Below are 22,691 nucleotides of genomic sequence, written 5' to 3' on the forward strand. Positions count from 1 at the left end.
TCTGAGGATCCCTCAGTGGACCCTCGCGTCCCAGTGGCGTCAGGAGTGCGATCCGGTGTCTCGCCTCATTTCGGTGACTCCGCTTTTGCGGAAATCGCTGCGTTGGTGGACAGACTCTTCAAATCTGTCCATGGGGCTACGGTTTCACACTCCTCCTTTTCGCAAGGTCCTGACCACGGACTCCTCGGAGTACGCGTGGGGAGCCCACCTCGACGGTCTTCGCACGCAGGGCCTGTGGTCGGCAGCAGACCGTCGGTGTCATATCAACGTGCTAGAGCTTCGGGCCATCTTCCTAGCACTTCGAGCCTTCGTTCACATATTGCAGGACCAGGTGGTCCTCGTCCGCACGGACAATCAGGTGGCAATGTACTATGTGAACAAGCAGGGGGGAACGGGGTCTTGGCCCCTCTGTTCCGAGGCTCTTCGCCTTTGGGAGTGGGCGGTCTCCCGGAACATCTTCCTCCGGGCGGTCTACATCCAAGGAGAACTGAATTGTCTGGCGGACAAACTCAGTCGACTTCTGCAACCGCACGAGTGGACTCTACACTCAGCAGTTCTGCACGAGGTTTTCGCTCGCTGGGGAACGCCACAGGTGGATCTGTTTGCCTCTCCGGAGACACACAAACTACCACTGTATTGTTCTCGGATGTACTCGCGGGATCGTCTGGAGGCGGATGCCTTCCTTCTCGATTGGGAAGGGAGGTTCCTGTATGCATTCCCTCCTTTCCCTCTGATCATGCGAACGTTAGTACATCTAAAATCGTCCACGGCCACGATGATTCTCATAGCACCTCGGTGGCCGCGTCAGCATTGGTTCTCCCTGCTGCTTCAGCTCAGTGCCAGGGAGCCTCTTCTTCTGCCTGTCTTTCCTTCTCTGCTGTCTCAGAGTCAAGGATCCATGTTACATCCCAATCTGCAGTCATTGCACCTGACAGCTTGGTTTCTTGTTCCCTGACTCCTCCGGATCTGTCTCAATCGGTGAGGGAGGTGCTGGAAGCCTCCCGCAAGATCTCGACGAGGCTTTGCTATTCGCAGAAATGGACCAGGTTTTCCACCTGGTGCTCGTCTTTTCACCTGGATCCGGTATCGGTTCCGGTATCCTCGGTTCTGGACTATTTATTCCATTTGTCGCGCTCTGGCTTGAAAACCACTTCGGTGCGTGTTCATCTTAGTGCGATTTCTGCTTTCCACCAACATCTGGATGGACGCCCTCTGTCACTCCATCCCTTGGTGACACGCTTCATGAAAGGGTTACTCAGGGTTTGTCCCCCTCTTAAGCCTCCTCCTGTCGTGTGGAATTTGAATGTGGTTTTAGCTCAACTGATGAAACCCCCTTTTGAGCCACTCAACAAGTCCCTCTTGAAATTTCTGACTTGGAAGGCGGTGTTTCTGATTGCCCTCACCTCCGCTAGGCGGATTGGGGAGTTGCAAGCCTTGGTTGCGGATCCCCCTTTCACCGTCTTCCATCATGACAAGGTGGTTCTCCGCACCCATCCTAAGTTTGTCCCTAAGGTTGTTTCTGATTTCCACCTCAATCAGTCCATTGTCCTTCCTGTGTTCTTTCCCAAGCCCCACTCCCATCCTGGCGAGGCGGCGCTTCACACGCTTGACTGTAAGAGGGCGTTGGCGTATTACCTTCAACGCACCAGGTCTCATCGGAAGGTCCCTCAATTGTTTTTGTCCTTCGATCCCAATCGATTAGGGCATCCAGTTTCCAAGCGCACTCTGTCTAACTGGTTGGCTGCTTGCATTTCCTTTTGCTATGCTCAGGCTGGCCTTCCTCCCCCGGGTCGAGTCACGGGGCACAAGGTCCGAGCGATGGCAGCTTCGATAGCCTTCCTCCGATCCACTCCGATGGAGGACATATGTAAGGCTGTCACTTGGTCTTCGGTTCATACATTCACCTCTCATTACTGTCTGGACACTTTATCCAGGAGTGACGGCCGGTTTGGCCAGTCAGTTTTGCAAAATCTGTTTTCCTAAATTGCCATCCTCCCACCTGCCCTTTTTTGGTTGGCTTGGAGGTCACCCACATGTGAGAATATCATGCCTGCTTGTCCTGGGATAAAGCACAGTTACTTACCGTAACAGGTGTTATCCAGGGACAGCAGGCATATATTCTCACAACCCGCCCGCCTCCCCGGGGATGGCTTCTTTGCTAGTTATGGAACTGAGGACCACGAGGTGGGATGCGCCCTCTAGTGGGCGAGAAGGCATGCACATGCGTGGTGCAGTGTGCAAACTTGAAACTTCAATCAAGTTTGCTTGAAAAGCTGTCCGGCTGGGGCTCCGTAGATGACGTCACCCACATGTGAGAATATATGCCTGCTGTCCCTGGATAACACCTGTTACGGTAAGTAACTGTGCTTTCTGGATATGTCCCTGTGAAGATAAATATTTAGCTGCCACAGTCGGTGCTGGTTTTAAAATTTCAGCTGCTGCTACAGCAAAAAAAAAAAAAATAAATTCTGAATCGGCGCAATTATCTAGATAAGGTGGTGAGCTCCAGAAATTCAGTCCACTATCCAGATAACTTGGGACAGCCTTCTATTTAAGTGAAAGTTATCTGAATAAGTTAGACAAATAAAGGACAAAATATTGTCACTTGTGTCTGGATAAGTTCTGAGGGTGTTGTGGCACTGTCCGCAAAGTCAGTCCAAAGAAAAGGCAAGGGGACGTCAATTCAATTAATCAGGATATCTTTATTCATAAATGTAGTCCCAACAAGGATCCTAGTTCCGGCGTAATCTAAACGCCTTCTTCAGGGAACACTTGTAAAACAACTCGCTGAACGCGTTGAAAAGCGGAGTCACGCATAATGGCAGGCAAATGCTCTGAACGGTAAAAGTCACCTCTCGGAGCATTTGCCTGCCACTACACGTGACTCCGCTTTTCAGCGCGCCTTCATTGTGCCTAGCTGTCCGCACAGTGCCAAGTCAGTGTATAAGGATTTTCAGGGGCACTGTCCGGATAGCTGGTTTTAAGAAAGGTTTGGACAGGTTCCTGGAGGAAAAGTCCATAGTCTGTTATTGAGAAAGACATGGGGGAAGCCACTGCTTGCCCTGTATCTGTAGCATGGAATATTGCTACACCTTGTGTTTTGGCCAGGTACTAGTGACCTGGATTGGCCACGGTGAGAACGGGCTCCTGTGCTTGATGGACCATTGGTCTGACCCAGTAAGGCTATTCTTATGTTTTTATGAATATCCTGTACAGTAGCACTTGCCCCAATAAATGACCCAGTGGTGGCCAATTTGTTGTTTTTTGCTTGGTTTTTTTTTTTTGTCCTAAAACAAATGCTGTAATTTTGCAACTTTGCTTTAGCACAGTGTATCACATTGGAGCCTGTGGGATTGGCTTTCCTAGCACCATTAATCCAAGGTATCTCTCTTTCACCAGCCCCAGAGGTCATTAACAACGAACACTATACCTTCAGCCCTGACTGGTGGGGCCTTGGTTGTCTGATCTATGAAATGACAGAAGGACAGTCTCCATTCCGGGCCCGCAAGGAGCGGGTAAAACGCGAGGAGGTGGAGAAGCGTGTGCAGGAGGAGCAAGAGCATTATTCTGAGAAGTTCTCTGAGGAGGCAAAATCCATCTGCAGGATGGTAAGCTTTGCAGGATGAGCAGGCAGAGCTGTTACGGACCGAAATGGGGACTGAAAAAAAAAAAAATAGGCTGAGCTCTTCCAGAGGCTGTTATAGGGGAAAACACCCTCCAAGGATTCAAGACAAAGTTAGACAAGTTTCTGTTGAACAAGAACGTGCGCTGGTAGGGCTAGTCTCAGTTAGGGTGCTGGTCTTAGACCAGAGGGCCACCACGTGAGCGGCTGCTGGGCATGATGGCAGTGGCAATTCTTATGTTCTTAAGTCAGAGAGAGAAGCCAGTTACACAGAGCAGTCAGGGACAAATTCATTTAAACACGAGTAAAGAAGAAACGAATAAACGTGTCCGGAAAGATCTACAGCTGCCTGTGTGGATGTAGCATCTCTGTCTGTTTCACTACTTTGTGCCTCTGAAACCTGCATTAAAGGATGCACGATTAATGCTGGTTATTCCCAAATCCACTCTCTCTTGTTTTCTTTCTCTGCAGCTTTTGACCAAAGACCCCAAGGAGAGGCTGGGCTGTAAGGAGGCGGCGGCAGCAGAGGTGAAGCAGCAGCCTTTTTTCAGGCGTATCAACTTCAAGAGGTTGGAGGCAGGCATGCTGAAGCCATCTTTCATCCCTGATGTAAGCGCTAGCCTGTGGCTTGATTGACTCGTCAGGGGCTAATCTCTAAACAGCTCTCTAAGGACACTTGGCACATAAGAAACATGATGGCAGATAAAGGCCAAATGGCCCATCCAGTCTGCACACCTGCAGCATCCACCAACTCCTTCTCTCCCTAAGAGATCCCACAGGCCAGTCTCAAGCTTTCTTGAATTCAGTCTTTGTCTCCACCACCTCTACCAGGAGACTATTCCACCCTATCTGTAAAATAGTATTTCCTTAGATTAATCCTGAGCCTATCGCCTCTTAACGTCATCCCATGCCCTCTCATTCTGGAGTTTCCTTTCAAATGGGATTGGGATTTGTTATACTGCTTGGACATAAGAACATAAGAAATGCCTCCGCTGGGTCAGACCTGAGGTCCATCGCGTCCAGTAGTCCGCTCACACGGCGGCTCACCAGGTCCAGGACCTGTGCAGTAATCCTCTATCTATACCCCTCTATCCCCTTTTCCTGAAGGAAATTGTCCAATCCTTTCTTAAACCCCAATACCGTACTCTGCCCTATAACGTCCTCTGGAAGTGCATTCCAGGTGTCCACCACACGTTGGGTAAAGAAGAACTTCCTAGCATTTGTTTTGAATCTGTCCCCTTTCAACTTTTCCGAATGCCCTCTTGTTTTTTTATTTTCTGAAAGTTTGAAGAATCTGTCCTTCTCTACTCTCTCTATGCCCTTCATGATCTTGTAAGTCTCTATCATATCCCCTCTAAGTCTCCTCTTCTCCAGGGAAAAGAGACCCAGTTTCTCCAATCTCTCAGCGTATGAGACAAGATGTATTTAGCAGTTTACAGTCAGGTACTCAAAAGAGACTCTCCTCGTGTGCATTTATGCCACATAGGTACTTAAACGTCTCTCTAGAAAAATAATAATAATAACAACAATATAAATCAACTTCTAATCAAAAAAATGTTATTCGCCAAGTGGTGGAAATGCCCACTGAAAAACCATTTCATTACAGTGGAGAAAAAGCCCATGATACAGAATAAGAACGGCTGAAAAACTCATTGGGCTGCCGTCTGCATATAAAGTATAGTTGAGGCTTTTTCTCCACAGTAATGAAATGGTTTTTCAGTGGGCATTTCCACCACTTGGCTAATAACATTTTTTTGTTTAGAGGTTGACTTGAACGTCTCTATCATATCTTCCCACATAAGAATATCCTTACTGGATCAGACCAATGATCCATCAAGCCCAGTTTCCTGGTCTTCACAGAAGCCAATCCAAGTCTTAAGTACCTGGCAAAAACCCAAATAGTAGCAGCATTCCATGCCAGGGCAAGCAGTGGCTTCTCCCATGTCTGTTTCAACAGCAGTTTATGAATTTTTCCTCCAGTAACTTGTCCACACCTTTCTTAAACCAGCTACAGTAACCGCTCTTACCACATCCTCTGGCAACGCAATCCAGAGCTTAACTATTCTCTGAGTGAAAAAATATTTCCTCCTATTGGTTTTAAAAGAATTATTCTGTAACTTTGAGTGTCCCTTGGTGTTTGTAAATCTTGATTCAGTAAAAAATCGATCCACTTGTATCCGTTCTACACCATTCAGGATTTTGTAGACTTCGATCATATCTCCCCTCAGCCGTCTCTTTTCCAAGCTGAAGAGCCCTAACCTCTTTAGTCTTTCCTCATATGAGAGGAGCTCCATCCCCTTTATCATATTGATCATTCTTCTTTGAACCTTTTCTAGTGCTGCTAATATCTTTTTTGAGGTAAGGCGACCAGAACTGAACGCAATACTCAAGGTGAGGTCGCACCATTGAGCGATACAGAGGCATTATAACATTATTAGTCTTGTTTACCATCCTTTTTCTAATAATTCCCAGCATCTCATTTGCTTTCTTGGCCACCGCCGCACATTAGATAGAAGGTTTCAGCGTATTGTCCATAATGACACCCAGATCTTTTTCTTGTGCGCTGACCCCCAAGGTGGATCCTAGCATCCGTTAACTGTGATTTGGATTATTCTTCCCAGTATACATCACTTTGCATTAAATTTCATCTGCCATTTGGACGCCTAGTCTTCCAATTTCCTAAGCTCTTCCTGCAGTTTTTCATAGTCTGCATGCATTTGAACAACTTTGAACAGTTTAATGTTGTCTGTAAATTTAGTTACCTAATTCGTAGTTCCAATTTCCAGATCATTTATAAATAAGTTAAATAGCACCAGTCCCAGTACAGATCCCTGCGGCACTCCACTATTTACCCTCCTCCATAGAGTAAAATGGTCATTTAACCCTACCCTTTGTTTTCTGTCCAATAACCAATTCTTAATCCACAATTGAACATTGCCTCCTATCCCATGACTCTTTAATTTTCTCAGGAGCCTCTCATGAGGAACTTTGTCAAAAGCTTTCTGGAAATCTAGATGCACTATATCAACTGGCTTGCCTTTATCTACATGTTTATTCACACCTTCAAAGAAGTCAAGCAAATTGATCAGGCAAAACCTCCCTCGGCTGAACCCATGCTGACTCTGTCTCATTAAATCATGTTTGTCTACATGTTCCACAATTTTATTTTTTTATAATAGTTTCCACTATTTTGCCCAGCACGGAGGTCAGGCTTACTAGTCTGTAGTTCCCTGGATCTCCCCTGAAACCCTTTTTAAAAATTGGCGTAACAGTGATCATCCTCTAATCTCTCTTGCCTTTCCTTCAAAGAATAAATATTGAAATCTTTAAGTCTGTCCCCATATGTCTTATGATGACCACTAACCATTTTAATAGCCTTCCCCTGGACCGCCTCTATCCTATTTATATCTTTTTGAAAGTGTGGTGTCCAAAATTGTATGCATTATTCTATACCTCCTTTTTACTACTGATCATACTTCTTCCTATGCACCCTAGCATCCTTCTAGTTTTTGCCATCACCTTTTCAACTTTTTTGGCCACCTTTAGATCATCACATGCCATCTCTCCCATTCCTTTTTCGTGCACAAAAGTTCTTCATCCCCTAAACTGTACCGTTCCCTTGGGTTTTTGTAGCCCAAAATGCATGACCTTGCATTTCTTGGCATAAATCTTAGCTGCCACATTTCAGACCATTTTTCAAGTTTTGCCAAGTCCTTCCTCATGTTGTTCACACCCTTAGGGGAGTCTACTCTATTGCAGATTTTGGTTGTCATCCTTAAAGAGGCAAATCTTACCTAACAGCCCTTCAGCAATATTGCTTTCAATAAATGTCAAAAGAACAGGCCAAAGAACCAAACCTTGAGGCACACCACTGGTAACATCTCTTTCCTCTGAGTGATTTCCATTGACCACTACCCTCTGTCGCCTTCCACTCAACCAGCTCCTGACTATCTGTCACTTTAAGGCCCATCCCGAGTTCACTCAGTGTGTTTATTAGACACCTGTCAAAGGCTCTGCTAAAATCTAAATACACCACATCTGGCACACTTAGGGCTCCTTTTACTAAGCCGCGTTAGGGCTTTAACGCACAGAATAGCGCACGCTATATTGCCGCGCACGCTAGACCTTAATGCCAGCATTGAGCTGGCGTTAGTTCTAGAAGCGTAGCGCACCTTAGTAAAAGGAGCCCTTACTCTATCCAATTCTCGGGTCATCCAGTCGTAGAAATTGATCAGATTTGTCTGACAGGACCTGCCCCTAGTGAATCCATTGTCCAGAAATGTCCTATTCTGTATTTTAAAATGGTTTCCATTAATTTACTTACCACAGAAGTCAGGCCTTCCCTAGATGCTTCGCAGCCTGTGATCTTTTAATGGGCCAAAGGATGATGGTTGACACGGATATGTGAGATCAAGTACAGGTCTGTTCAGATGTGCCAAAAACGGACCTATGATTAATCTCCATGGCACCTTTACCTCATTTTTGTATAAGTTTTATGTTGGTCTTATACTAAATATCACAGCCTAGGAAGGTTCCAGTTTTCTCCAGTGTCTGTCTTGCTCTTCAACCTCTTCACTGCCGCTATCCTCATTGGTTCTTTCTCAGCATAAAAGCTGATGATTTGAGATGGCAGCAAAGACTGAATGCCATGATGTCAATTCCTCACCAGGGCATTTGGCAGAAAGAAAAGTTTCTGCTCTGGTCACATGGTGGCGATAGAGGCCCTCTTATGCCCTTAATCAAGACAGCAGGTTTTGTGACATAAAAGTAGAAGTTCCCAGTGGTGCCAGTTGATTCTTAAAATGACTAAATAGCTCCTCGGTGTAGTGGGCCCTAGAGTTAGCCAGATTGAGATTCTTTCTCCGTTGATGGTGCTTGGTACCAAATATAGTGCCAGATAACATATATAATCCTTTTATAAACTGGGTTGTGAGAGAATATAATTTAATAGAATATAATATGGTAGCAGTGGTTTATGTATCTGATTTTAAAATAGGTTTGGACAAGTTCCTGGAGGAAAAGTCCATAGCCTGCTATTGAAATAGATATGGGAGAAGCCACTACTCCCCCTGGGATTGGTAGCATGGAATGTTGCTACTATTTGGTTTTTGCCAGGTATGTGTGACCTGGATTGGTTACTTTGGTAATAGGATACTGGGCTAGATAGACCCTTGGTCTGATCCATTATGGCTATTTTTATGTTCTTATTATGTTTGTCAGACTGGCATTTTGATGTGTGAGATTTTTTTCTGTGTGACTAGAACAGGTTGTCAGAAAATGCATAATTCTCCCTTCTCCATGACAACAACTGCAGTGGAGAAGGGGCAGGAGCTTTCTGAGGAGATAAATTATCAGTGAGTGTTTTTTTCTGCTTAGTTGAGGGGAGTTCTGTGGAAACTGAGGACAGAGCACACATGAGTTTTGAGAGATTTTAAGAGAGTTGAAATTACATGGGTTCTCTGATCATTTCCTGAGGGAAGTCTTGCCCATTAATATCCTTAACATCAGGTGGAGGAACCAGGCGCTATATACAGGGGGTGGACAGAGCTGGTCCTGGAGTCTTCTGTGAGATCAGTTTCCAAATCCAAGGACACTCCTGAGGGGGCATTACCAATGGCGTAGGAAGGGGCGGGGGCGGACAACCCCAGGTGCCGTATTGGTGGAGGCACGGCACCTCTCTTTCTCCCCCATATCTCTAGCTCTTTGCTGGCGTGAACAGCAGCTCCAACCTGCTTCTCGTGCTGGCTTCAACTCTCCCTCTGATGTCACTTACTGGTTGCGGGACCAGGAAGTGGCATCAGAAGGAGAGCTGAGGCTGGTGCGGGCAGCAAGTTGGAGATGCTGCTCGCACTGGGGATGATAAAGAGGTATGACGGAAGGAAAGGGGCATGTGCACGGCAGGGGGGCGGGGAAAGAGTGGGGGGAGGTGTCACCACCCCTCACTGCACTACTGCATTACACATAGTCTAATAAAATTGGATTTAGCTTATGCCTTTTTGCAGTGGTAGCTCAAGGCAAATTATGTGTTTTCTTGGGGCATAGAGATTCAGAATATTGCAAGGGAGGGTAATAGAAGTGATAGGTTTTACTTATTCTTGGGGCTTGTGGAAGGAATTTGTGTCTATTGTAATATATTTTTATTAGAATAGGGAGTGAAGGTATGGGGAGGTAGGTTTATGGTTGGAAGTTTTGGGACGTTGTGGGAAGTAGTATTTTATAACTGACTTGGAACTTCACAGATAAACGTTATAAAAAAAATGTGAAATAAATTGAATTATTTGTGCTCCGAAGACTCTAGGAGGAAACAGCGGCTGTTCTCCTGATACACCATGGCATCTTTAGAGTTATAGTTCCTGCTGTTCTTTGAGCCCTTTGGAACTACAAGTCCCAGTATGCAATAGGTCAGTTATGCTTTGGACATTGACCTTACTGGAGACTGGAGGTTAATTTTAGGTTGCAGTGTATAAAAGGGCACCTAAATATTGGTGCCTAATGTAGCGTAGAGAGCACCTATTCTGTACTGGCATCTGGGTGCCCAGGCTTCATTATAAAATACTAGCATAAATCCACATTGATGCACTTAAATGTAAGTGTCCATGGCAGGCATAGATAGATGTACCTAAGTGAAGCAAGCAACTGACAGTATTCCATAAGTTGAGGATGTATGAAACATAGGGGCCATATAATCTTTTATCTGCCTTCATTTTTCTATCTCGTCTTCCCATCCATATTATCTGCTATCCCTTCCTTTCCCTTAGAGATCCTATGTACTTGTCTCAAGCTTCCTCAAATTTAGATAAAGTCTTTGTCTCTTACCACCTCCACCAGAAGGCCATTCCATGTACAGTACTCCCCCGAAATTCACGGGGGTTCTGTTCCAGGTTTTTCGCCTGTCAAAAATCAGGGGAGGCAGAGAGGGCAGCTGGAGCGCCTGCGGGTGAAGAAAATCACTCACGGTCTGCTCCGACCGCCTCTTCCTGTAGTAAAGTCAGGCTACACTAATCGGGAGCTGCTTTGACATGCGAATTCGCAGGGGAACACTGTATTCCACCACCCTTTCCGTGGAGAAGTAGGAAACTCCTGACTCTGCCCCCTTTCACCTTCATCCTATATCCCCTCATTCCAGAGCTTCCTTTCAACTGAGACAATCCTCCTATGTATTGAGGTTTTTATGGTCAAAACTTTATTGTTGAACAACGAAAAAGCATAAAACAAAGCAAAGGTTATCCAAACCAAAGTTCAACAAATACAATTTTAGACTCTTCCCCCCCCCCCCCAAAAAAAAAAAAAAAGCCTTAACCTTTCCAGACTCTTTTGGCTCTTGGGCATCATCCACAAAACGCTCCCCCAAACTAAATAAAAAAAATATCAATCTAATCTATTCTTCTAAGAGATGGCATTCATAATCAAGCTACGTCCTCTTGGTGACAAAGACGTCAAATAGGCTCCCGCACAAGCAAAAAAACGTTTACGTCTCCTTGCTTGTCCTGCCACTTCCCTAGCCTCCCAAACAGCTAAATTTTGTACGCCATGGAGGTTTTTTAAATGTCTCTCATCTCTCCCCTCTCCCGCCTTTCTTCAAATATATACATATTGAGATCTTTAAGTCTGTCCCCACACACTGACCATTTTAGTAGTTGCCCTGTGGACCAATTCTATCCTGTTTATATCTATTTGCTGTAGCACGTAGGCTTATTCTTCATAAGAGTGCTGAGGGTGTTTATCGTTTATATTTTATTAAAACTTTTTGTACCCTCTAATCTGGCTAACTGGTCTGAGTTATAGGAAAGAATACAATAACCTTCATATTGTGTGCAAACATATCCTAAAACAGAGCCAAAAAATGTAAAACAAATTTTTAAAAAAATTGTTTGGTCATATATAGGGCTCAGACTAATGAAGCTACTCGACAGGTTTAGCCAATTGGAAACAATAAGTCTTTGGTGAAGATTTAATTATTATTATTTTTTTTTTTAAACCGAGTTTTGCCTTTAACATACACAAGAGGGGGTTCTAGAACACTGTGTGGTGTGTAGATTCTAATGTAGCTGCCCCAAGGCTAAGTAAGATAAAATGGTAAATGCCAATTAACCCCGCGTTCTAGAATTGCCCTGGATGAGTTCCGAGTAGAAAGGGGAATACTGTTTGGGTACTTTAGATTATTCTCTTATTGTTCTGTTCCTTATTCTGATGGCACTCTTTGACTCTTGCAGCCCCGGGCCGTATACTGTAAGGATGTGCTGGACATAGAACAATTCTCCACTGTGAAGGGAGTCAATTTGGACCAAACAGACAATGATTTTTATGTTAAGTTTGCTACAGGCTGCGTTTCCATCCCTTGGCAAAATGAGGTGAGACTCTTGAGGTGCTTCTATCCTCATCCTTTAGGAGCAGGGTTAGGAGGGGGGAAACCGTAGGATTCAGGGGGTTGCTAGATGCCAGCACCCAGAAAGATTCTGCTGCAAGATCCTCATACGGTTATCTGACGTAAGTGTCCTTCGTAATTTAACATGTTCTAACCTGTAAATCATTCCCTAGATGATCGAGACAGAGTGCTTTAAAGATCTCAACATCTTTGGACCAAACGGGATCCGGTCGCCAGATTTGGACTGGAAGCAGCTTCCAGAACCTCCTAAGCGCAGCCTGCTGCAACGCCTTTTCAGGCGACATGTAAGGACTTTCATATGTGTGGAAGGACATGGCATGGGGTAGGAGGGACCGCTAGCATTTAGGTACTCTGCACAAGACTAGAAATTTTAAATGCCCAGGTGCCTCTCTCTCAGCCTTTGTGCATGATCCTGGGCGGGGAGAAGGAGTGCAATTTTGAAAGGTATTTCCACTGTTAAAGGGATAGTTAAACATGAAGAATAGTCTTTCCTTGGTAATGCACGGGCACTGTGGGGTAAGGGGAGGGTTTGGGTATAGTTGAACTACACACTGGAATACAGTATTCAGGCAGTTCCATTTTATGAACATCCGATTTATGTCAGACTCATATTTACAAACAGGGGTCTTGTTCTACCTTTGGTGTTCCAACACGCCCCTCTCCCTCCCTCCTAAGTCTCCCTCCTGAATCCCAATGCACCCCTCTCTCTCCCTCCCTTCCGCCATTCTGTGACTCAAGTATGTGCCTCCCTCCTGTGGATGTTTACCTTCTGGCTGGCTCCCTCTTAGCTGCAGTCATTTCTCTGCACAAAGCTGTGGGCTGCGGCTCCTACATGCATCTTGCGGTTGAGCTGGAAGCCTTCCCTCTGATGTGGGAGGAGCTTCTGACTCTGGCATCTGGCTCAGCCGAGAGGCGCACATAGGAGCCGCTGCCTGTGGTTTTGTTCAGAGGAGGGGGGAGCCGGCCAGAAGGTAAACACCCGCCGGAGGGAGGCACATACTTGAGGCACAGAATAGAGGGAGGGAGAGAGAGAGAGGGGGTGCTTTGGGACTCGGGAAGGAGCACAAACTTCAGACAAATGATGAAAGGAAGGAGGGAGGGGGCATGAACTTGGGACACAGGGAGGGAGGGAGGGGAGCACGAGCCATAGAATGGAAGAATGAAGGGAAAGAGATGCTGAGGTGAGGGAGGGAATAGAAAGGGAGAATTGGGTGTGTTGAGTGAGAGGGAAAGAGATTATGCACATGGGGAGATGAAGAAAGAGGAGAACTGTTGGGCATAAGGAAGGAGAGAGAATTATTGGACATGGTAGTGGGAGAGGAGTGAGATAGAGATGCATGGGGAAGAGAGAGATGAGAGGGAGTATTGTTGGATGTGGTGGTGGAGAGGGAAAAGTGGGTTGGATAGAAAAGATGCAAGAGGGGCCTCAAGGAAATGGGAAGAGTGCTAGGATCCGAGATACATACATACAAATTCAACATAAGAATGGTTTAAAAAAAATGGAACCTGCTTTTGTTTTTATTTTTAATTCTTTATTGATTTTCTAAACTTCAAAAGTGCAATACACAAATATATATCATATAATAAGTGAATAAAGCACATTCAATTTACAAATATGCATAACAAACCATTCCCCCCCCTTCCACCCTATGATTATTCAATAAAACACAGAAACATAGACTATCCCAATAACCTTACCCTATTCAAATTAAAAATATCCTTCCACCCCAGGTAGACATACTCAAAAGTCAAATTAGGACAGAAATAGCCCCCCCCCCCCTTTCCTGGATGTGTACGAAAATAAACCAAAACTGACTCATAATCAAAGACCTACTATAGTGAGGTAATATATGATGTCAACGGCCCCTAAACCAGCTTAAATAAATTACTGTGCCCCAAACTATCTGCATTCATTTTTTTCATATCTATAGCTGGAGCACAAATTTGCCCAAAAGAAAGGAAAAGGATCTGAGATACATACATACAAATTCAACTTAAGAATGGTTTAAAAAAATGGAACCCATTCTTAACCTGGGAACTAGTATCATTTATCCTTAATTTTTTTTTTTTTGTTCAGATTCATTGATAAGACTTCAAATAAATATATTTTTTGGACTAATAGTCCTAATTTTGTACATAAAGAAATATCCTATGTTTCTATCATTAACTGAATTTGTTTTCGATTTGTTATACATAATTGGAGTCTGACAGTAGAAAAATAGGAGTTTTGCATCTCAAGGAGGCAGTGCATGCAAATCCATCTCATACATATTCATTGTGGATAAACTGAAAACCTGACCTGCCTGTGGCTCTCGAGGACTGGAATTGCCTATCTCTGCTCTAGACATCCCACATACCTATCCCAGGGTTCCTTGAATTCAGACACAATCTCTGTCTCCACCACCTCTTTCAGGAGACTGTTCCACGCATCTACCACCCTTTCTGTAAAAAAGTATTTCCTTAAATTACTCCTGAACCTTTCGCCTCTTAACTTCATTCTATGCCCTCTCATTCCAGAGATTCCTTTCAAATGAAAGAGACTCGACTCATGCACATTTACATCACGTAGGTCTCTATCATATCTCTTCTCTCCCGCCTTTCCTCCAAATTATCCTGATTGAGATCTTTAAGTCTGTCCCCATACGCCTTATGACGAAGACCACACACCATTTTAGTTGCCTTCCTCTGGACCGACTCCATCCTTTTTATATCTTTTTGAAGGTGCGGCCTGCAGAATTGTACACAATATTCTAAATGAGGTCTCGCCTAAGTCTTATACAGGGGCATCAATACCTCCTTTTTCCTAATGGCCATACCTCTCCCTATGCAACTTAGCATCCTTCTAGCGTTCGCTGTCACCTTTTCAACCTGTTTGGCCACCTTACGATCATCACATACAATCGCACCCAAGTCCTGCTCTTCTGTCATGCACATAAGTTCTTTTGAGGAGGAGTGGGCTCCCAAGAGCCCTCTCAGTCTTAATAGTAATCAGCTCCTTCTCCTCCTCTGCCTCTTTGAGGATCTTCAGGCAGATTTGCTGTACCCATGTCTTATAATTCACTGGATCTTCTGCTTCTGGGAAATGCTTGCAGGAAACACTGTAACCTGGAAGATCCCCAGAAAACTAATTTCCAAATGGTTTGTTGGTGTTTTCAGTATTATCCTTTTTTTTCCATTCCCCAGTGACAAATGTTCTCTCTTTGACCCTTTAAACTTCTGTCCCTCCCCTACCCACTGAAGATTATAGTTTGAAAAAAATGGAAATGTTAGCCTATGCCAAATGCCCAAAAGCACACTGAGGGAATGTGACTCACTCCAAGGTTACAGACAGTGTACAGCAGAACCAGGGACTAGACCTAAGAGCCAGGGATAGACTGACTCACCCAGGGTCACAGCAAGTACAGGGCAGGGCAATACCGAACCAGATTCAAGTATTTTGTTCACTTCTTAACTATATACCAAGCATGCTGGTGGGGGCGGGAGAGGGGGGTTGCATTTAACAATGGGAGATTGGGAAACACACAGTGTGTCTAATGTGCATTATTTTTCTTTATCTCTCCCCCCCCCAAATATACAGCATGTAGACTACACGATCAGCACAAGCAATGCAAACTCCAACTCGGTGTTGGCTGTCAACTCACATAGTGCCACAGTCAATTGTGCTCCCCAAGGCAGGACAGCAGCAGCAGTCCAAGCGTCCTGACACATCAGGGATGGGACAGTGTTCAAGACCCTGACATAACTTTCTATGTCTCTACAAAAGCTCCCTTTCGACTAAGGGCACCTCGTACCTGCTCAGGGTTACGTTAAGGATGCTGGAGCTGAATGGCCCATCTGAGACCCTATGGGAAAGGGGGAGGGAGGAAGGGGGGGCATTTCAGTAATTATTAATTTTGCATTCTTGCCAACCTAGTTCTCTTCAAGTCTCCGAGTCTAGAATAGCTTTGGGATTTTCAGGCCTCAAAAAAAAATTGAAAAAGGTAATCCCTCCCCCTCCCTAGATCATTTCGAAAAAACTGAAACTACATTTTGCAGGAATAAAGAGGGGCATTTTTTATTGTGTGAAAGAAGCTGATGTGCCCAGCAGGATACAGCGGATGGGATTATTGTTGATTATTTTTTGTTTTTTTTTAATGTCCTGCAGTTGTTGTTGGTTTTTTTTTTTTTTTTTTTAAAGCTTCATAACACAATCAGGTAGAGTTTTGACTTTTTAGAGGAGGAGTTTTTGCTGCATTTCCCAAGGAAGGGAAGAGAGAGAGTGATAGGTTGAGAGGCAGAAGCAGGACTGAGAATTAGAGAGGCCCCCTCTCCCCCTTTGCCATTTTGGCTTGGTGCTGCTTTTGAGGTCCCCTATGCTCCATGGAGCCACAATATTGGGGTCAGAGATCACTGGACAGTACTGGCAGGGTTGGACCTTGGACCTCACACTTGGTGTGTTGAGTAAATGCAGAAATAGTTCATTTTTCAAGTAAAGACCAGAGAGGGGGTGAGGAATGTATCCTCACCTCAGGAAATGACTATTTGGATCAGTAGTGCTGGGCCCCCTGTAGGGCAGAGCTGCCAGCTGGCTCCATTTTTGGCAGACAAGAAAGGATCCAGTGCTGGTTTTACTCAGCAATGTAGATTTCTTTGGAATATCAGGGTTCCAAGCCCATGTGTGCAGTGGGGATAAACTCAGGACTGGATCACTTGGTGCTGCCCCAGGTCAGGGTGACCAGCTTAGTCTCTGACCCTTCAAGGGAGCTTGGAGGCCACAGAACTGGGGAAAGGTAGGTGAAGTTAAGGTTTGTGTGCCAGGCTCTTTGCTACTGGGTTGATTTGTTTTGTGACTCCTCCCCACCTCCAAACTGCTTCCACTGTGAGTTCTAATACATTTTATCAGGGTCTGCCTCTGGCTGGGCACTTGCTTTGGCCCTGGAGATAAGGGTGGGGTTCCCTGAGGCAGAGTTTCTTATAGGGTAGGGATTTCATGCTTCACCACAGGATTGCTCGTTTGGAGACATTTTGTGAATGTTCTTGTCAGCAGCGAGACATAGTCTTCAGAAATCCCTTCTTACAAGTCCACAGAGAATGCACCTAGAATATGTCTGTATCCGGTGACTGCAGCCCACTGGCCCAACCATGTCCTTGGATGGTTTATCTTCATAAGGGTGACACAAGGCACTCTCGTGACCTTTGACCTTGCCTTCAGAGCCGTTGCAACTGCCATCTTGTAAAGGGAAGCCTCCCCCACTTGCCAACGATGTTTTCTCACATTGAGAACTCGCCACTGTTGTGCAGTTTCATACTCATGACATATTGTAATAAAAGAAAACCAATTACTTTCTGGGCTCATCAGATGTTTTATTAAAATGTTATTTATTTATTTATGTATTCAATTAATCTATACCATTCTCAGAATGGTTTACATGAGTTTATTCAGGTACTCAAGTATTTTTCCCTGGGGCAATAAGGGGGATAAGTGGCTTACCCAAGGTCACAAGGAGCAATGTGGGTTTGAATCCACAACCTCAGGGTGATGAGGCTGTAGCTTTAACCACTGTGACACTCTAGAAATCACAATATAGTAAAGGTGAGCCAAGTATAGGACAATCAAGCCATTGTGACATCACTGATGAGGTTGACTCTTAGGCATTGGTGGAATGAAGCATGATGTCACAATACCAGCTCTGATTACCAGAGGCTGAAGCTTTTCACACTATTTATTTATTTATTCAATTTTCTATACTGTTCTCCCAGTGGATCTCAGAATAGTTTACATTAATTTATTCAGGTACTCAAGCATTTTTCCCTGTCTGTCCTGATGGGCTCACAATCTATCTACAGTGGGGCAATGGGGGGGGGGGAGGAATTAAGTGACTTGCCCAGGGTCAGAAGGAGCAGCATGGGTTTGAACCCACAACCCCAGGGTGCTGAAGCTGAAGCTTTAACCACTGCGCCACACTCTCCCCTTTACTTAGATTTCAGCAAAGCCTTTTGATACGGTTCCTCATAGGAGGCTGTTGAACAATCTTGAAGGGCTGAAGTTAGGACCCAAAGTGGTGAACTGGGTTAGAAACTGGCTGTCGGACAGACGCCAGAGGGTGGTGGTTAATAGAAGTCGCTCGGAGGAAGGAAAGGTGAGTAGTGGAGTCCCTTAGGGTTCGGTGCTGGGGGCCGATCCTGTTCAATATGTTTGTGAGTGACATTGCTGAAGGGTTAGAAGGAAAAGTGTGCCTTTTTGCAGATGATACCAAGATTTGTAACAGAGTAGACACTGAAGAGGGAGTGGAAAATATGAAAAAGGATCTGCAAAAGTTAGAGGAATGGTCTAATGCCTGGCAACTAAAATTCAATGCAAAGTAATGCATTTGGGGATTAATAATCGGAAGGAACCGTATATGCTGGGAGGTGAGAAGCTGATATGCACGGACGGGGAGAGGGATCTTGGGGTGATAGTGTCCGATGATCTAAAGGCAAAAAAACAGTGTGTCAAGGCAGTGGCTGCTGCCAGAAGGATGCTGGGCTGTATAAAGAGAGGCGTAGCCAGTAGAAGGAAGAAGGTGTTGATGCCCTGTACAAGTCATTGGTAAGGCCCCACTTTGAGTATTGTGTTCAGTTTTGGAGACCGTATCTGGCGAAGGACGTAAGAAGACTTGAAGTGGTCCAGAGGAGGGCAGTGAAAATGATAGGAGGCTTTTGCCAGAAGACATATGAGGAGAGACTAGAAGCCCTGAATATGTATACCCTAGAGGAAAGGAGAGACAGGGGAGATATGATTCAGACGTTCAAATACTTGAAGGGTATTAATGTAGAACAAAATCTTTTCCAGAGAAAGGAAAATGGTAAAACCAGAGGATATAATTTGAGGTTGAGGGGTGGTAGATTCAAGAGCAATGTTAGGAAATTCTACTTTACAGAGAGGGTGGTGGATGCCTGGAATGCGCTCCCGCGAGAGGTGGTGGAGAGGAAAACGGTGACTGAGTTCAAAGAAGCGTGGGATGAACACAGAAGATTTAGAATCAGAAAATAATATTAAATATTGAACTAGGCCAGTTACTGGGCAGACTTGCAGGTCTGTGTCTGTGTATGGCCATTTGGTGGAGGATGGGCTGGGGAGGACTTCAATGGCTGGGAGGGTGTAGATGGGCTGGAGTAGGTTTTAGCGGAGATTTCAGCAGTAGGAGCCCAAGCACAGTACCGGGTAGAGCTTGGGATTCTTGCCCAGAAATAGCTAAGAAGAAAAAATGTAAAAAATTTAAATTGAATCAGGTTGGGCAGACTGGATGGACCATTCGGGTCTTTATCTGCCGTCATCTACTATGTTAGTGTTTAGACTTGCTATATTTAAATATGGCTCTTTGAAGATGGCTTGGCAGAACGGGATTCAGTGACAATGTTTTTGAAAGAAGAAAGCACGTTAATTTTGCTTAAATTTCCAAATCCTGTTCTGCCAGGCCATTGAAGACCTATCTTCAGTCTTGTCTGCCACATGGCCACAAAGGCAACTAGAAGCAGGGTCATAGTTTCCACCTTAGGAATCTGTCGGTCTGCATCTGTGATAGTGCAAAGCAGCACATTCTCAGTTACAGAGGCCTTGCCTAAAATGCCCCTTACTAAAGAGTTATCTCAAGTGAGTATAGGAAGGCACATGTTTATGGTAAGAGGTATCGGTTAATCTACTTACAGACTAATTGTTAGGGTTCACAAAGCTGGTATTGATGAGTACACGTCGGACTGTTTGCAATAAGCAGAAGTGGGAGGACAAAGAACAGGCCCACAGCTTTTGTATTTTATCTTCAGGTAGTGACATAAAGGACAAGTCGCGGCCTATGGAATTGTTGCTGCCTTCCTGCCAGTTTACAACAATGATGAAAGGATCACAGATCCAAGCTACATAAAAGTTTTGACTGCATTTAATGCAGCTAAGGTTAATCTTAGGTGATAGGGAAAGAGAGATTGTCCTGATCCTGAATTCTCAATGGGGTAAAAACTCAAAGGCAGGCAGCAGAGGCTTCTACTATTACTAGAGAATAACATGGAGACAAATTTATCCCCGTTCCCCTCGAGTTTTGTCGCTGTCCCTATCCCTGTCCCATTCCTGTAAGCTCTGCCATAATCGCACAAGCCTTGAACACTTATGATATTAAAGTGTTTGAGGCTTGTGCAGATGAGACCAGAGCTTAAGCATTGGTGGAATGAGGCATTATGACATCACAGTCTGAGCTCTAGAATGTTGCGACTTATGATTTTAAAGTGTTTGAGGCTTGTGCAGACGAGGACAGAGCTCAGGCATTGGTGGAATGAGGCATTATGACATCACAATCTGAGCTCTAGAATGCTGCTACTTATGATTTTAAAGTGGTTGAGGCTTGTAAAGATGAGACCAGAGCTTGCAGGAATGAGACAGGAAAAGAACTTGCGGGGACAGGACGGGAAAGTGAGTTCCCGTGGGAACGGGGAAAAATTTGTCCCCGTGTAATTCTCTAACTACTACGACATATCATTTTTATAGCACTGCTAGATGTATGCAGTGCTGTACATTAAACATGTAAAGGACAATCCCTGCTGAATAGAGCTTACAATCTAATTAAAACAGTACAAATAGTGATTAGGGAATTTCTCACAGAGGGAATGATAAAACAGTCATGGGTACTTTACAAGTGGTGGGAGTTAGGAATTAAAAGTAGGCTCGAAAAAGTGGGCTTTTAGTCTAGCTTTGAACACTGCCAAAGATGGAGTTTGACATAATGACTTTTGCCTGGTTAAACCCCATTGAGGTGGTCGCCTTCTGTTATTCAGTGGATAGTGCCACTGAAAATCAGCTCTAACTGGCCATTCCCTAACTGGCTAAGTTGGGGACGGTCCAGGGGTGGAGGTTGGGTAGAGCCACTACTTAGCTGCTAACTGGCTAAATATGTGGATAAAGGTAGGACAGTAAAAAAGCTGTCCTAACTTTTTTCATGATTCCACGAAAAATTTGGTAAAAATATGTGTGTGTGTAGATATATATATGTGTGTATGTATATGTATGTGTGTATGTGTGTGTGTATATATAGGAAAGTGAGAAGGCTAATAAATCCAAACACTATATTTAAGAAGAGGGGGAAATATTGCACAAAATTCAGTGAAAAGTGCAATGTTGAAAGAAAAGAGACATACCTCAATACTGGGGGAGACTGTACCAGATTAAACCTTGCGGTAAATCCCGCAGGCAGACAACTCATATTTTAACATATTTTAGTTTTGCAAAATGATATATTTCATGCAAAATGACATATGCAAAATAACATATTTTAGTTATGCAAATTGAAGCCTAAATGAGTTTGCGCTGTACATCACAATGTCTCTTCTATGTGTAGCGGAATGCTAAATCATAATGTGAAAAAATCATGACAACGTGAATACATTTTCAAATGCTCCCCTCTCTGTCCTATTTTCATTCAATTTTCTTTTTCACTGCTCACAAAATAAATCATAAAAATAATTCAGAATCAACTTATCTGACTCCAAAGGCAATATTCACTGAATTATTTTATTTTTACGATTTTGTGAGCAGTGAAAAAGAAAATTGAATGAAAATAGGATAGAGAGGGGAACATTTGAAAATAAGTAACATGGGGTGGTTTAACATATGCAGCTCAGTGTTCCCAGGTCCCTCCTTAAAAGGGCTGATGGTTTTGTAGGATTATGTTTACCTTCTCATCCTCTCGCAACAGAATGGACCTACTGATCCAAGTCCCTAGTACTACCCAAGTACCATGAGGTTGCCGTAGACATTTTGAACAGGCTCCCACGCTGGGCAGGAGTGAGGGGACATTGTTGCTGCCTGTTTGCTCCACTAGACCATCAAGGGAAGCTTATGGTGGTGGGGCAGGAGTTTGGGCCTGCTGTGATATTTCTTCAAGAGGGAGGCATGGGGGATTGGGATGAAAAGGGGGTTGCAGTTCTGGGGGAGGGATGGGAGGATTGGAAGGGGGCAACTGGAACTCCTGGTGGTGGGGCAGGGGCACCTGAAGCCTAAGCCCACCAAGATCCCCCCCTGTACCTTTTTCTTGGAGGCCGACCAGAGGGATGCCTACCTTCACAGAAAGGTGGGTCTTACCCTTGCTGGTGCATCCTGGGATACACTGGGAGTGGCCTAAGGTTCTAATTGGCCAGATCCCTTAGAGGGTGGTCCTATACAGAATCCAGCCCTAAGAGTCTAATAAATAGCAAAGTTTTTGAAAATGTGGTAAGCGACTGTTTTACTGCTGCAACTTCTTCATTAAACAGAAAGGGATAAGAGATACAGACTTGTATACTGCCTTTTTGTAGTTACACAACCACATTCAAAGTGGTTTTACATACAGGTACTCCAGCATTTTCCCGGTGGACTCACTATCTATCTAACATATCTGGGGCAGTGGAGGATTAAGTGACTTGCCCAGGGTCACAAAAAAACAGTGTGGGGTTTGAACCCACAACCTCAGGGTGTCGAGGCTGTAGCTCTAACTACTGCACCACACTCTCCTCCCTAAAGCATAAAGCATTCTAATAAGCACACTGAGAGCTCAGATCTATTCTTCCAGTTTATTAAAATATGTTGGTACCAATCCCATTAAAATATCAAATAATCTAGCATCATAATTATTCAAAATATTTTTAAAGGACCACAGAGCGCAGATTAACAATTTCATAGGTGGAATTTGAAAATGGCAAATC

At 44.5% G+C, this 22,691-nt stretch overlaps 1 protein-coding gene across 1 annotated transcript in view; it reads left to right on the forward strand.

Annotated features, from left to right (window-relative positions):
• Nucleotides 1-17,348, forward strand: part of LOC117362604 (G protein-coupled receptor kinase 5-like) — a 232,139-nt gene extending 214,791 nt beyond the window's left edge. The window contains exons 12-16 of the mRNA XM_033949220.1: nucleotides 3,400-3,608; nucleotides 4,094-4,231; nucleotides 11,836-11,973; nucleotides 12,161-12,292; nucleotides 15,586-17,348. Coding sequence (XP_033805111.1) covers nucleotides 3,400-3,608; nucleotides 4,094-4,231; nucleotides 11,836-11,973; nucleotides 12,161-12,292; nucleotides 15,586-15,711 — 743 coding nt within the window. The 3' untranslated portion in view covers nucleotides 15,712-17,348. The remainder of the gene's footprint in view (nucleotides 1-3,399; nucleotides 3,609-4,093; nucleotides 4,232-11,835; nucleotides 11,974-12,160; nucleotides 12,293-15,585) is intronic.
• Nucleotides 17,349-22,691: the final 5,343 nt, after the last annotated feature.

The sequence above is a fragment of the Geotrypetes seraphini genome, chromosome 6 (genome assembly GCF_902459505.1).
Source record: "Geotrypetes seraphini chromosome 6, aGeoSer1.1, whole genome shotgun sequence".
In the NCBI taxonomy this organism is placed as follows: domain Eukaryota; kingdom Metazoa; phylum Chordata; class Amphibia; order Gymnophiona; family Dermophiidae; genus Geotrypetes; species Geotrypetes seraphini.